Source organism: Sphaeramia orbicularis, chromosome 15, assembly GCF_902148855.1.
Source record: "Sphaeramia orbicularis chromosome 15, fSphaOr1.1, whole genome shotgun sequence".
Lineage (NCBI taxonomy): Eukaryota > Metazoa > Chordata > Actinopteri > Kurtiformes > Apogonidae > Sphaeramia > Sphaeramia orbicularis.
The window spans coordinates 28,978,732-28,995,399 of record NC_043971.1 but is presented as its reverse complement, the minus strand read 5'-3'; the positions used below and the strand labels follow the sequence as shown (position 1 = coordinate 28,995,399).

General features: G+C 40.3%; 1 protein-coding gene across 3 annotated transcripts in view; it reads left to right on the top strand.

Annotated features, from left to right (window-relative positions):
- The window catches only part of akt3a (v-akt murine thymoma viral oncogene homolog 3a), a 65,693-nt gene that overhangs the window by 34,147 nt on the left and 14,878 nt on the right, over positions 1-16,668 (top strand). For all 3 annotated transcript variants that reach the window (XM_030156330.1, XM_030156329.1, XM_030156331.1), the window contains exons 4-10: positions 3,454-3,565; positions 6,985-7,129; positions 8,240-8,371; positions 8,484-8,549; positions 9,846-9,914; positions 11,991-12,113; positions 12,919-13,047. In XM_030156330.1, coding sequence (XP_030012190.1) covers positions 3,454-3,565; positions 6,985-7,129; positions 8,240-8,371; positions 8,484-8,549; positions 9,846-9,914; positions 11,991-12,113; positions 12,919-13,047 — 776 coding nt within the window. The remainder of the gene's footprint in view (positions 1-3,453; positions 3,566-6,984; positions 7,130-8,239; positions 8,372-8,483; positions 8,550-9,845; positions 9,915-11,990; positions 12,114-12,918; positions 13,048-16,668) is intronic.

The following is a 16,668-nucleotide window of genomic DNA, read 5'->3' as shown; positions in this document are numbered from 1 at the left end:
GTGACAACTTCTCCCATTCTTCTTTAATAGTATCTTCCAGACTTTCTCATAATAGTTTTGCTCATAGTCATTCTCTTCTTTACATTATAAACAGTCTTTATGGACACTCCAACTATTTTTGAAATCTCCTTTGGTGTGACGAGTGCATTCAGCAAATCACACACTCTTTGACGTTTGCTTTCCTGATTACTCATGTGGGCAAAAGTTTCTGAAAAGGTATTGATAATAGTGTTAGGTATGATTATGACATCAATATATGTTTGGTTTCAAAACAACTGACGTAGTGCCTGCTGAGAAAAAACAACTAAATGTTCATTGTAAATTTTGCTTCCCTACCCTGTGTGTGTATATATATATATATATATATATATATATATATATATATATATATATATATATATATATATATATGTATATATATATATATATATATATATATATATATATATATATATATATATATATATATATATGTATATGTATATATATGTATATATATATACATAAACAAAATTAATGTGTTCACATGGACCATCATCATGATTAATCTGATTAAACTATTCAACGCAATTAACCCAGGTGCAGAATGACTCTGAACATCTCTGCCAATGCATTTTGGGCATGTGCAAATAGGCAGTTGATCCAGCTGTGAGAGGCAGCAGAACCAACCCATAAAGATAGATGAAAGACAGCACATTGGCCCTCTGGAAGGAAATATGAGGACAAAAAAACCAAGATGGAACAGTCAACTGACATAAAGTATTTTCATATATATATATATATATATATATATATATATATATATATATATATATATATATATATATATATATATATATATTTATGCCTGTGATAAATAAGGATGTGATTGTGTATCATTTCAGTAGATTTTAGTATAGTACAAAGGCACTTCCCTTAACATAACCATGTATTTTCAGTGTCTAAACCTTAAGACAAAATTTTTTTTAAAATGCTGTCATCACAAGCACATGAAAAAGGAAATTTACTTGAAAGTTCTTATGCAGGAAAAATGAAATATGTCATCTATGTGTAATTTACATTTACATTTATGCCAAATGTGACAAAGTCTACCATGAATCCACAGTTTACATGAACATTAAGTGTCAACATTTAATTCTCCAGTGTGAGGATAATGCAGATTTAGTTGTTTGCATGTTTTCTGTTTATTGAACCATTAAAATATAATCATTTGACTGCACCCCTGTAGAACAGCTTTGAAAGTATCATGTGAAATATCCAACAGTACAGAGAAAGGAGGATTGTTGAGGGCGGGAATGATGTGAGAGGTGGATGGTATACAGAATAATAGGTGTGAGATGAGGGTGAAACAGAAGAAAAAATGATGACGAATGCTAGAAAACAGGCTGATACTTCAGAGGAAACAATAAAGAATGGCACGTTGAAGTTTGTTGGAGAAGACAGAAAGATAGGAGTCAGGAAGGGAGGACAACTACGGCGAATGAGTGATGGGAGTCGATCGAAGGGGGCAGAAGAACAGAAAATTGGAGATGTGGGGAGGAGAGAGGAAGAGAGGAGAGGACAGAGATGGAAGGATGATTAGGTTCACAGAGAAATGGATGAGAGATGGAGCGATGAAGGGCTGGAGGTTGAAGCTGTTGTGGAGAAGATACGGGAGGGAGGACGAGGGAGGAGAGGTGGTTCGTCAGCGCTGAACAGACAGAGAGGAGGAGACGAAGACAGGTTTGGAGAATGAGAAAAAAGGGGAGAGGAAAAGAGTTTGCGAGGAGGACAAGCCAGGCCATACATCCGGCCCCGGCTGCTTGGCACAGCGCTGGCAATGCCACATCTGTTGCCCAAAGCTGGGAGGCCAGGTGGCGTGTGTGTGTGTGTGTGTACTTGTACGTGTGTTTGTTTATTTGTACGTAGTCGTGTGTGTGTTTATGAGTGTGTGAACAACAGAAGTGGTCAGATGGAACAGAGAGGGTACAGGCCTGTTCCCTGCAGAGGGACTCATACATACAAGCCTGTCGCTCACACACACGCACACACTCATGCATGCACTCACATACACCCACTAAACTGCTACACAGATTTCACAATGGCCTGCTGTGGCAAACAACCCAATTTCAGTTCACATTCAAACTTCAGTATCACTTCTGTGTGTGTGTGTGTGTGTGTGTGTGTGTGTGTGTGTTTCTGTGTTTGTCCATGCATGGGCGTGAGTGTCTTTTGGCATCAACCATAGCATGACCTTGTTTTCTGGCAGCACAGCAGGCCTTATTCACGAGTCAGGTAGTGACTTTATGTGTGTATGTGTGTGTGTGTGTGTGTGCTCGTATGTGGTTGTGTGTGCTTGAATTTACATTGAAACTCAGCTGTGAGCACGCCCTGAATGGTGTTGTCATTAACCTTCCTGTCTATATTTAGGCTGTGCCATGACATGCTGTGCTGTGCCACACTTAAAAAGAAAATAATTGGAGGGAAGGGATAGTAGAGGACAGGAGGCTGGACAGAGTGAGAGGAAAGGAGAGGAGATGAGTTGACAACAGGAGAGAAGGAGAGAGGAGAATAATAGGAGACAAAAGAGGAAAGATGTAGAAAAGAAGAAATAGAGGATGATCTATGGAGAATAAAGAGGAACAGTGGAACAAAGTGGGCTGAGGTGAGAAGACAAAGATGGATCATGATGTTCTTTTACATCAGCTCTTGTCCCTGATAACCACTGAGACTGCTGAGGGACAATGAAGATGCATTCCTTCCCACCGTGGGCTCACAGCCCCATCTGGCTTTGTGTGCATACATTCCTGCGTTTGTGTGCTGTATTATGCATTTGTGTGATAATGGCCTACAGTATTGCCCCTTGTCACAAAAATGCCTCTCTTCGGATGTTTACCAGATGCAAATGTGTTGTAACACATAATATCCTTTTTGCTCATGGGAGCAAGTTTATTTATGCCTTTGTAATTGATTATTCTGATATGAAAATAACAAATAAAAGACAGGCTGCATATATTCTTGATATTTATTACACTGCCTCATCAGCAATGTAAATATACTTTACATATACATCTCTATGAATGCTATTTTTACATTGTTTTTCTGATATATTCTGTATGTAGTCTTTCAAACAAAGGTGTCATTTATATAATTTGGTGACAGCCCATGTAATTCAAGATTAATTGTGTTTAGTAAAATACCAACAAGAAACATAAAAAGATGAATTTTGTAAGTATATGAAGCATATGGGCTAAAAATGGAGATGCTACACTGGAGTATAGTCACCCACCAATTGTTTCCAGATGCACTAGATGTACCCTTAAGTTTGTAATTAAATGCAGTGAAAAAAAAAAAAAAAAAAAAAAACTTAAGCTCTTGATTCTTCCAACCTGTTTTCAATAAGTCATTAAGTTTTATTCACTAGCTAAATCTGTTTACAATTATACTGAAATACCCAACTGTTCTGGCTGACAGAATGTCAACTGATGAAAACAGAGAGGCCAAAACCAAACACCTTCATCATACGCTGCCTACAGTGGACAACTGTCATCGAGAGGACCTTCCACGTGGACACTCCTGATGAAAGGTGAGTTTCAGCTTCTAAAATACTTACATCTTACAGCACCTTCCAATTGTTGTATTCGAGTCGAAAAGAGGATTTCAGGCACTAGTATTATGCACTTTTTTTTTAAACCAGATGTGTGAAAGTTTGGTATTTTATACTTAGCCTCTTCTGAATATGCATCTAAAAAAATACCAGATAAAACAGGTAATTGACTACACAGTTTGACATTTTTACATCCCTGGGGTTGTTAAACTTCACTCATTTTCATCTGAACTAAAATGGGAAACTAAGAAAGTAAAGCATCTGTTCAGGCAAAAAAAGAAAGAAAGACCAAAAGAAAGACACCCTTGCAACAGCCATAAACTGACTTTTAAATGCAGTATCGTCCTTACCTCTGAAAGTGGGTTAAAAATATATCATGTTGGTAAAAAGTATTATCAAGGGCATGGCAGAAAGGTTGGCTGTATGTACTGTGGAGGTATTTATGTTTTTCTATTTGGGCGTGTGTCTGTGTATGTGTGGGGGGGAAAGAGAGGGTGAGAGAGACAGAGTGGAAAGGAGACCTTTCAAGTAGCGCCGGCATAAATTCTCCAGCTGCTCAGTTCCTTTCTGAGGAGCTGAGGTGTTTATCTCCTGAAAATGAACAGCTTTGCCCAGAAGACCACAGATGCTTCTGAGCATCCTTTGAGTTTGTGTGCGTGTCTATGTATGTTGCAGCTGTCTGTCCAACTTTGTCTTTCTTATATGTCGCTTTCTAATAGTTTTCCACTAGATAATCAAATAAGAATTTCAGCGTAAACAAATCCACTTTCATGGCTGTTTGTTTTCTTATAAAGGTCGCTCAAGTCAAGTGAAAGTTAGTTCATTGGTGATTAGCCGTAAACCCCAGATGTGTGGGTACATGCATTTTACATAAGACGAAATCAAAATAGTTAAGTGTTGTTTTGTTTGTATCACAACTGGATGTTTGTGCCTCTGTGTGTTACTGTATGAGTTGTACTGTACGAGTCCTGGCAGGGTTCCAGTTACCACAGCCCCAGCCGTGAGCAGAGAGGGTGGCACACATTGGCATGGTGCCCGACTGTAGGCAGGCCCATTATCTCTCATTAGCAAAAAAACTCATTATACAAAAAACACTCTAACCAAGAGAGGGAGCATTTATCTGTTGCCTGACCTTGAGAGAGTTCCCAGTGCTTTTCATGTAGCTCACACACACATGCACACACACATCATGGGTGCCACGAATTGAGTGGTTCATTGTTGAAGATGGAGTGTAACTTGAGTTTGCCCTTGTTTTGGAGTGTGTAGGGTACATTCAGAAGTCTTTGCTGTAAAAGAGGGATTCAGATCTTAAAAAAAAACCCTCTACTCTGTTTAAGTTCAGACGCAAGTTCTTCCGGATCCCTGAAGGAAACATATGGGTATCTAACTCCAAACAGAACATGAGAGACAGGGGTGATCGTTTGGGAGTCAAACAGGTTTCATTATTATGATCTTCACTGCCTACATCAGGTACATTTATATGAAAGTGAATGCTGCAAATCCCAACTTGCTTTTCTGGAGTACTAAGGATTTCAGTATATTTGAATATCATCTGGGGTTCACCTTATTTCAGGATGTTTTATGTGTTTTGTGACTATGTAACCCTGGCATATGGCACAGGCTTAACATTGTTTGACTGAAGATGAGGGAATGAAAATTTATAGAGGAAGTTCCCCCCTGGATACCTTCCAGCGGAAATCACATTTTGTTATTTCTAATTAAGTAAAAAATAATTTTACAAATTACTCAACAACTTGAAACTCCTATGTTAAATGGATAGATCGCAGTTATCTAAGGTAATCGCAGTTATTTTTCATGTTATGGATGCTCCACAAACAGCTGGATATGAACAGAAATTTAAATGTGCACATCATTTTTCACTTGCGATTAGCTTCTTGTCTTTGGGAGGCTTTACATCTTTATATATTCCAGTAATAGATTGTGTATAATAACTTAAACATTATTATTTATGTGAAATCTAGACGATGAAATATTTGTCTATATATCTCCTCTCCTCTCCTCTCCTCTCCTCTCCTCTCCTCTCCTCTCCTCTCCTCTCCTCTCCTCTCCTCTCCTCTCCTCTCCTCTCCTCTCTTCGTTTATCAGAGCAGAAGGAGGTTTGGCCCTGTGTACAGACCATAATATTCATCATTGTTAAATACACTAACGCGTCTGCACATTCTGATGCATTGCTGGCCTTCTGCTGCAGATGATGAACGTGCACAAACACATTCACATGCACACACAATCTAAGTCACACTTTGACTCAACAGATGTTGAACAACACAGCTAATGGAAAGTCAATGGGGAGGAACAATGTTAGCAAACAACAATGCATTGTTCCCTTCAATGCATGGGTGTGCGTCCGTACACACACTGAGTCGCCCTCACACACACACTCATAGGCACAGACTGGTAGGCATTAGTTCTGCTCCATGATCATTGCTCATTTGGTTGATTCTCTAGTTGACCATGTTTCCTCTCTGCTGAACAAATAGGTGTTTGTGTTAATTGAAAACATTTTAGTGGCTTTAAAAACCTGGTTAAGGGCACCAGCCATCTTACTGAAGTATGTAGGTGAATGATGTTAATGTCCTGCTCCATTTGTGCAGCTTCTGTATGCCTCCTCTTTGTAATTTTAGTTTGGGCCTTGGATACAGATGACATGGACACAGCACTGTAATAAGAACGCCTATACAATATCATGTTACTGTCTTCAAAGAAATAACAAAAAACTAGATGAGAAAAAGAATTCCATTAACTGAAATGACAAAAAATGTCTTTGCGAAAAACCATTGCTAACAGAAGCTTCATTTACATAATTAACTAAATGATCTTAAATCATAGAGAAAACATCTTTAGCCTTAGTCATTAGTTTTTGTTTTCTGAGACTGAAACACACTGCATACATCTTTTACAGGTGTCTTTTTTTGATGATAGTTCATTTTTTACATGTTTTAAAATGTCATGATATTTTGTAACACACAGTGCCATTTCTCACTTTTAGAAACTTGCCCTTGACAAATACCCCATATTACAAAAAAGACTAAAACTAACACTGTAAGTAATAAAAAAGTCAACTAAATCTAAGCATTGAAAAAGTTAACTAAATAGAAAATCTACTTTATAAAAAAGTCTAACCTAAACTGAAATGAATATGGAATAAAAAATAAATAAATAAAGATAAAAAAATTAACTATTACAATACCAAACAGTGCATTTAACCTTTGCTTATTGGCCTGTAAGATTTCATTTAATAAGACAAACATGAGAGAATATTTGTATTTCATGGAAATGATGTATCTGCGTGGTGAAATAATGAACTGATGGGATACAGTCAGTATGCAGGATCAGTAGAACATTCTTATAGCTGTCTTTGTTGTATGTCCTAAACCCAGAGATGAGTGGACAGAGGCCATCCAGATGGTGGCCGATAAACTGCAGAGACAAGAAGAAGAAAGGATCCAGTGCAGCCCCACCTCAAACATCGACAATATGGTAGAGGAAGAGATGGACATCTCCACCACACACCACAAACGCAAGGTAATGGCCAATCACACGCACATACAGACACACACTCACTCTCAAACACTCAAAAGGAGAAATTATTCCAGCTGTACTACTTTCATTTTCATGTAATGGGTTATTACCTTTGACTACTTGCAATTTTTTAAATTGTCCTCTCAGTCACCAGATTGTGACAACTAATGAAGTTGTCCTTGGAACAACAAAGGTGTTCTGTAAATAGTTTTTCTCTAAATTACAGAGCCAGTAAAAGCATCAATGTAAAATTTTGTTTGTAAATTTAGTAACAGAGGCAAAGCCTGCAGTTTATTAAAACCTATACAGGTCATACTGCTTTGAACATGTACAACTGTAAAAAAGAAAACGCTGGGACAGTATGGAAAAACCGAATTAAATTAGAACATGTTGAAAGAGATGTGTCCATGATCATTACATGATCATCTGTTCATGCAGTTCCTTCAGTTATTAGCAAAATGTTTTTGTGGAATAACAGTGACCTCGACCTTTGACCTTTGACCACCAAACTCTAATGTTCTTTTTGAGTCCAAGAGAAATTTTGTGTTGAATTAGGAAAAACTCCCCTCAGGCATTGCTGACATGTCACAGTTACAAGAATAGAAGAGGGCACAGTGACACTGACCTTTGACCTTTGGCCAGCAACATATTTTGACCTCATTGTTGAGTCCAAATGAATGTTTCTACCAATTCTGAAACTTGCTCAAGGTGTTTAGGAAATATTGTGCACCTTGACCTTTTGAACATTGTCGTTTCCACTCACCTTTCTGTTCATTAAAATTCACTTTGACTTCATTGTAGACAGTGTGAACACAACATATTTCATGTTCCCTCTGGTCAACTTTGTTTAATTTTTAAACACATTCCAAAACATGCTGGGGCAGTAAAGCCTTTACCACAATGTAAGGTTGAAATTTCTTTTCACAACGCTTATGGAATGTTTAGAGATTGAAAACACCAAGTGAGGAAGTGTACCAGATGTAATTTTCATAGCAAACTAAACAAGTAAGTATCCTTGCTATGTAAATGGTGTACCTGAATAGAATCAGGGTGGGTAAGTTGAAGCCATGGCATGATGATGCTGATGTGGATCTCTGTGTGATCTTTCCTCAGACAATGAGTGACTTCGACTACCTGAAGCTGCTAGGGAAGGGAACCTTTGGTAAAGTGATTCTGGTCCGAGAGAAGGCCAGTGGGAAATACTACGCCATGAAAATTCTTAAAAAAGAAGTCATAATAGCCAAGGTTAGTTTGGATGGGTGTTGCTATCTCATGTTTTAATGCATTTTGTGACATGCCCTTGGACTGCCTGAATATACATTTTTATTATTCTTTTGTTTTTCCCACATTGAAACAGGATGAAGTGGCACACACACTCACAGAGAGCAGAGTACTGAAAAACACCAGACATCCCTTTCTCACTGTAAGTACCACACATAAACAAAAAACAAATGGTTTTGAAGTCAGACATATGTGCATATGCAAATGTAGTGACATCTGTAAGAGTGCACATCATGTGCACACACACACACACAGTCAAATCATATTGATCCTATATACCTGAGTCTCTCGAGGCTAATTAAGAGTTAGACACCAAATTGTTCTACATTAACGCTGCATCTGTTAGCTTTGCGCTCTTTCTTTCATGTATACATACACACATCAGCCACTGCTCATTTCATGATTCTGCCACTATACACACACATACATGTGCAAACACACACTCGTGCACTGTCTTGAGAGCAATTACAGTTCTGAGATCTGAGTTTACTCATGTCACACCTGCAGCCACAAAGAGACCCAGAGCAACTGTTCTTTTGTTTAGTAGCATTCTCTCTTGAAAGAACAAACACACAAAGACACACACTTAGCACGCATACTTGATTTGAATAAGTAAATAGAGACTTGCACTGTAAAGCTATGAATGATCATGTTTTGTTGCTCCTGCTGTTTTAGCTAGACTGGGAACAGGCTCTTGTTGAGTGAGAAATTGTTCACTCTTTCACTTTACTATTCATTGCTAAAGGAGTTTATGTGGAAAATCACATACAAGAGGCACTGCTTGGCCAAATTGAAACACAATATTGGATTCTATTCAGGTCAACCTGCTGCTGTTGGTTTTTCCTATGCTGCTGCAAAAATAAAAGATGAAGCTGGTTTTCCTCTTGATTAGTAACTTTCCTATTGGTAACTATCACTTATACACTACTGTCTGCATCACATTGTTAAATAATAAATGCAGATCTACTAAATAAAATTCGTCACTATTTAGTTATAGCAGTTACATCTCTATGTTTGCTTCTACAGTTGTGGAAAAAATTTAGACCATCCCTTGTTTTCTTCAATTTCTGGCTCATTTTAATGCCTAGTACAACTAAAGGTACATTTGTTTGGACAAATATAATGATAACGACAAAAATAGCTCATAAGGGTTTAATTTAAGAGTTAATGTCTGTCCATTTTCCATGGTTTTCTTGATAATAACCAAAATCACTTCAGTTCTTACATCAATAGCTATGGCATTGCACTGCCAAAAACAGTGCTTTTAAGCATTCCATGTTTTCTTTTCTGTCTGTTTTAGTCACATGATACAGACAGGAGTTAGTACTTGATTTTATAACCATTATTCATGATGACTTTGGATGGTCTAACATTTTTTTCTGTGACTGTGTGTACTTGTATGTATAACATTGTTGTGTTTTTGTGATTCTTGTTGCAGTCGCTGAAGTATTCATTCCAGACTAAAGACCGCCTCTGTTTCGTAATGGAGTATGTAAACGGAGGAGAGGTAAGAACCCACAAACATGTTCTTTGTTAATGATTGTAGTGTATGTGTTTGTGTATCAGGGCTTTAAAGAGCCAGTTAAACCACAGCTTCACCACAATAACTGACAGCGTTCTTTACCCCACTCATCCCAACTCCTGCAACTCAAGACATAGTTTAAACCCATTTTATCTCCACATTTAGGAGAAGGAACTATACATTTTCTTCTCCATTTTTTCTTTGATTTTAAAGTGCAAGTATTAATATAGTATTTATATATTATTAAGTAATTTATATGTATCTATGTGTAATAAATCATTCTTCACCTTATTCTTAGACTTAATACCAAACTATGTAACTTGTTTTAAATCTTACATCAAAGCCTATCAAACATCCCCCAGTTCATAACTACGTATTTTCCAAAAATGTACAATGAAAATATTTTAGAACTTACATTGAAGCAATATGTGATGGAGGCGTGTGGATCCGCAGAAGCAACACATCACAGGAATGTTAAGAGGCACAAACACCCAAGAAGTGACTAAAGTTTGACTGTTCGATTGCTTTCTAACACAGTTAATTTGCCAACCAACTGGCCCCTCGCTTGCCTCCGCGTCTCTCTTTTCCGTTTCATCCCTCTCCTGCTCTTGTCTATTTATGAACACACCTATGGGGCAGATACAGCCAGAATGACATTCGGAGATGAAATGAGTTTGGATTCCCCCACTTTTCCATTTCTCAGATTTTTAATCGGGCCGTTTTTGCAATCTTGGTTCATTCCCTCAGTGTAACTGTCACCTGCTCCCCTCCCAGTTAGTTAGGCAGTTCAGCCAACGCCAGGCCTGAGCAAACACACACACACACACACACACACACACACACACACATAAAATATAAAACATACACATTGCTAGACAAACACACAGTGCAAATTTTTACCTCAACGGACAAACTGTGACCACACATGCCACACAAACGCACACAGTCACACACATACAACCCCATTACAAACCTGCCACAGTCACAGCTGCCAGTACACTGATGAAGGCCCACCTGTCGTGTTACCCCCTCTCACCACAGCCCTGCCACACACACACACACACACACACACACACACACACACAGACTCATGCACACTCACACAGACACCATCCGAGCAAGGTGGTCTGTGAGCATCACTCCAGTGGCCATATGCAAACCTCCCTGAACAATTAATGGCGAGATGTGTGCCCCTTGGCCTCATGGGTAATTTGTACAACTTGACTGGTATGGCACAGCAGGCTGGTGTCATTTTGGTGCCACATGTGTAGCTGTTTGACAGTGACAACTTGACAACTGACAGCCTGGGAGATGGAGAAAGATGAGGGGAATGTGAGGTGAGCAATAAAAACTCAAGCGTAAAGAGAGGTCAGACCCCCTGAGGACAAAGAGTTCCAGACGCTTTAAAAGTAAAAACAAAATGAGTGAGGGATGGGTATGAGAATGGACTAAATGAAGACTGGACTCATGGGGCAAGGCCAGTTAGGCCACTAATGAGAGCCGCACTGTAGGTACTTGGGGAAGGAGGTGCATGGGGGGGGTGTTGGCGGCGGCAGCGGCGGCGGTCGGCCTATCTTTAACTAGTCTGCTGTATTGATTAAACCCTTGATTTGGCCCCCATCACTGTACTCCATGGCAGGACTGTGCCAATGTAGCCCAGAGGGTAACGTGGAAGAGGTATGTGTGTGTGTTTGTGTGTGTGTGTGTGTGTGTGTGTGTGTGTGTGTGTGTGTGGTGAGGGGAGCTGCTAGATGAGGCGCCAGCTGCCGAGTGCCTCCACCCGCCCTCCTCCGAGACCCCCCTCCCTCCAAAACCCCTCTCCGTGCGCACCCCATACGCACGCACCCCTCACTCACCCTCCCCTCCACTATCTATCATCTCAATATGGTGCGGGCAGCCAGTTTGTGTTGTGCTAATTTCCTCCAATAAATCAGTAATTATTGCTGTGCCGTCCCTGCTGTCTCTTCCCTCTCCCTCTCCCTCTCCCTCTCCCCTACCCTCTCTCTGTCTCTCTCTCTCTCCCGCTCTCTCTCTCTCTTTTCTTTCCTCCATCTCCCGCAGCTGTTTTTCCATTTGTCCAGAGAGCGAGTGTTCTCAGAGGAACGCACGCGCTTCTACGGCGCCGAGATCGTCTCCGCTCTCGACTACCTGCATTCAGCCAAGATTGTGTACCGGGACCTCAAGGTAAACAGAAACAGAGAGTGGATGTTGGTTAGGGGGCATGGATGAGAGCTATCACATATTTGAAGAAAAACTTTCTTAGCCCCCACTTTTTAGTTTTTTTTTTTTTTTTTTATCCACAAGGAGACAAGTGGCTCCGGATATGTGGTAATTAAAGAGAGGGAGTGAGAGAGGGACAGTGCACACACAGACATAAAGCAGTTGAAGTCGACAAGCAGAGCAGGAGGGGGAGGTTGATTTGGGGGGGGGGGGTTGTGGTGGTGCTGATGCCACAGAGGTAGAAAGGTAGATGGCTCTGTCTGAGCGTCTGCCTGGCAGCCTTGGCCCCAGCCCCACTCACAGCAGCCAAGAAAACAAAAAGGAGAAAAAGCAGACAGAAAGCGAGAAAAACACTCCAGCCATTAAAATTAAAAGGTTGAGTGGCTCTGCTACACCCTTGAAGTTTATTTCCCTCCTCAGCTCGGAGTGTGTGTACTGCCACTGCAGTATGTGTATGGTAATAACAGGTTCTCCTTATCTGTCTGCCTCTGCTCTCCTCTTCAAAACCTTGACTCCACAGTACATCATCAGTAATTTGCCAGCACTCGTCCATCTCAACAAATGCTTCCAGTCAAATACAGTCAGTTACACAAGTTAATACTGGAGTCCCCAAAATAAAAATAAAAAAATCACAAGAAACTTCTGACATTAATTCAAAACAGTTCTCTTCATGTTTTCCCAAAAAATAAATGTTACGGTTGCAGTAGTCTCTGTGAATTTCTGTTGATATTGCATTCTGGGACTGATTTGCATTTCATTCCATCTCCAGTTAGAGAACCTGATGCTTGATAAAGACGGCCACATCAAGATCACTGATTTTGGCCTCTGCAAGGAGGGCATCACAGACGCTGCTACGATGAAAACCTTCTGCGGCACGCCAGAGTATCTCGCTCCCGAGGTAACACTCTTTTTGTCTGTTCTCTCATTTCCATTTTTTGAGTTAAATCACATCCGTCCACACTCTCTCTCTCTCTTCTACTTTTTTTTTTTAATCTCATTTATGATCAGTTTTTGTAAAATAAAAAAAAAAAATATCCATCCTTTTTTATTTTGTCTTTAACTAGCATATGGATGGGACTGAGCCAAGGAAGTCCAGTTACACAGTATTAGATTGTTTTTAATATTTTGGTAAACGTGTTAGGGCTAAGTGATAAAGGATTTAAACAGCATAAATGATAACTGACACAAATTGCATTGGCTGTTATGTTCAGTAAACTGAGTTCTGTAAACTGTGCAGATTGACTGAGGCTTTGTACTACATAAAAGCATCTGTGGCAGCCACAGGCGGCCCATCCATTAGGCAGTGTTTCTGTACCACACAAGGCTTTACTAGGACGGCCCCTGTGAACTGTGGGACTTATGTTTCCCACTGCACAGCACACGATTAGCTAACAACAGCTCTGACTGATGTGTTTACCTACTAGGAATATTACTAATGTTTGATAAATGGAAATACTCTCGGCAGTTTCACACTACTGCTGTGACAGACACACCTACAAACACACATCCATACTGACCACATTATATTTACCTGAACCTGTAAATTACACAGAGATAATAACAGACACTAACTTAGCCTTGTACCCATAACACCTTGTGGTTTTAATAAATATTAGATTGTTTTAAAATAGCTTTAATTTTAGAGACTTTCAGTTGCAGCTCACAGGTGTAGATCAATAAACTGAAGCTCATGTGTGTGACAGTAGAGTTGGAAAAGCACACACACATGCACATATATACATACATAAAGAAGTTTTTGTAGTTTTGTTGCAGCTGTCTGCTGTCCAGCCATCAGCGCTGCCTCATACAAAGGCCAGTAGATCAACTGGCGAGAACGGCACAGGACTGTGGGTGGTGGAGACAGAGCAATGGAGATGTGGAGATGAAGGCAGGAGGGGAGAGGCATAGTGTATATCCCACTTGAAAAAGTATGGAGGACAATTTGGCGCAGCATTTTGTGCTTTTTTTTAGAGTCCCTTCCTTTGCGTGCCAAAAGCTGATTGGAGGCTGTTGGTTATTTTTCACAGGATGTGCGTCTGTGTGCATTTATGTGTGTGTGCGTGCGTGTGCTGTGTGTGTGATTGCAGTAGAAAGTGCGGGCTAAAGCGAGGCAGATGGCGGCAGATGGGCGAGGTTGGAGGAAGGTGCTCGGAAAAAACCTGGAAATCTACACCACCGCCGCCGCCACTCGCCCGCCCGCACGCTCTGCTCGCCCGCCCGCCCGCGTGTAAAAATAACACAGTTTGCTCGGAGCCAAGTTACAGAGATGCAAAGTAGCCGGGATTAAAAAGAGAAAGGGGGTGGGGGTTGAAGACAGAGGAAGATGAGAAGGGAGAGAAAATATTTCAGGGTTACAGGAGTGAAACTCAGATAGTTCCTGTGTTTGCCATTAGTGAAAAGGCCAGATGAGAAGTGAATAAGAGAGGGTTTGTGTCTGCTGCGTGTCTCAACGCTTCTCGTACAAAGATATTTCAGCAACATAACACCATAGTGAACAAGTGAATAATTCTTCAGCCAAAAGTGTTATTGTTTGCTTTAAGGATAGTCAAAAATGTGATTAACGGGGATTAAATAATAATCAGTGTATGGTCCTTGTAAAGGGATGGAACAGGATCAAAGAAAACACATGGGGACTGCCTTCGATGTATTCTCATATTTTTTTATGTTTGATACATTTTCTAGTGGCTATTTTTGGTGTAAGTGTTAAAGGGGATAGATTTGGGGTTTTTTTCCATTTTTTCACGTGTGTTTTTATTTTATTCATATGTGGTATATGTTGGCAGTTGTGATTTTTATTACTGTAAATATTTGATGAACACAGCACCACAGTTAGTGATAATTTAAACATACAAAATATATGAACTATGGAAGCACTAACCAGTTTGCAGGATGATGACACTTTGGGAATAGAAGGTGTGTCTGCGTGACACCAACAATATGTGTGTGTTCTGGTCAGTGTGCCCAGAGTGTGAGGTGTGTGTTTGTGTTCTCTACAGCCTGCTGGGTATCTGGGCTGGGACAGCCACAGGCTGTGTGTCCATCCCATCCATTCCATTCCTGTCCAGGCTGCCAAAGCCCCTGTCCCGCAAGCAGCATCAAGCTGCCACATGGCTGTCCCAACAGGGACAGGACAGGGCAAGACCACTTCCTTCAAAGTTCACCATGACAACCCTCCTCTCCTCTCCTCTCCTCTCCTCTCCTCTCCTCTCCTCTCCTCTCCTCTCCTCTCCTCTCCTCTCCTCTCCTCTCCTCTCCTCTCCTCTCCTCTCCTCTCCTCTCCTCTTTCATTACTTCTGTCTTGTCCTATTTCTCATATTCTCTTTTTCTCCACATACACTTGTGTCCTCCCCTGCCTCAGGCTGTGGGCCACCGTTCTGGCTCTGTGTGGATTAATCTGCTCCCTGCCTGCAACCGAGCTGCCACCACTTTTTTGGTCCCAGTGTGTTCACATTCACGTGCAGATATCACATAACCCTATACTTACGCATGCACATACATATACATACATTCCCAACTGGACAGCTTGTATTTGTGTGCATCCCTGTCCCTTTTTTGTACAAAGCAGCTCCACACAGAGCACACAGCCCTGTAGATCAGTATTGAAGCACAGCCTTGTAAGCAGCTCTGAATTTCATAAACCACATAGAGTGTATGTGTGTGTGTCCCTCCTCTAGCTGCAGGGACTGAAACAACACCAAACATCTCCTAGTTTGCCTCACTCTCAAAACTTTATGAATTTGATGAGGACAGATAAATATTCCATCTGCTGTGTGTGTGTGTGTCGCTGACAGTCTCCCAGCAGTCTAAGCCAGTGTTATCCCTCCAGCCGTACCAATCAATAGAATATCTGGAGCTGGCGGCACACTTCGTTCCCCCAGCTTGTCTCTGCAGCTGCCAACAGGGTGACCAGCTTAATGCACACACAGACTCACACTCACACATAAAATATCATAAATACATGCAAATACTGAAGCAGCCGCCTTTATCATTAGCAGTTTAGTGTTAAATGTGTGAGTTCAGTCAGAAAAAGAACAGTTTTCTGAGGCTTTGAGCTGCTGTGGAAACTAACACACAACTGTTGGGTGTATTTTCTCACCTGTTTTTAATAAACATTCATATTTTCATACATGAGAAACTAACCAGTAGCTTTTCATCCGTCTACTGTTAACTGACTTGTGTTTACTCAAGAGTGTGATGAAGCAGTTATTGTTGTTTAATTGTTGATGAATCACGTATTTCATTTTCCACCATGAAAGTAGCGCAATATCTGTCATGTGGGAGGTTCGCTGTATGATCTGATATCAGATTATATCATTTTTCTGTATCATACTGGACATTAAGAACAGCTCAGTTTTAATTCTTAATGTCCACAGCTCACACACTGTTCAGATCCCTTAATTTGTAAAGCAGATTCAAAAGCTTTTAAATAAAATAATACTTTTTTTTTAATCGTTGAAATTACGTTAATTCATTCCACATATCAGTCTGTTTAGAAAATAGGAGCTCAATCTTTTAATTA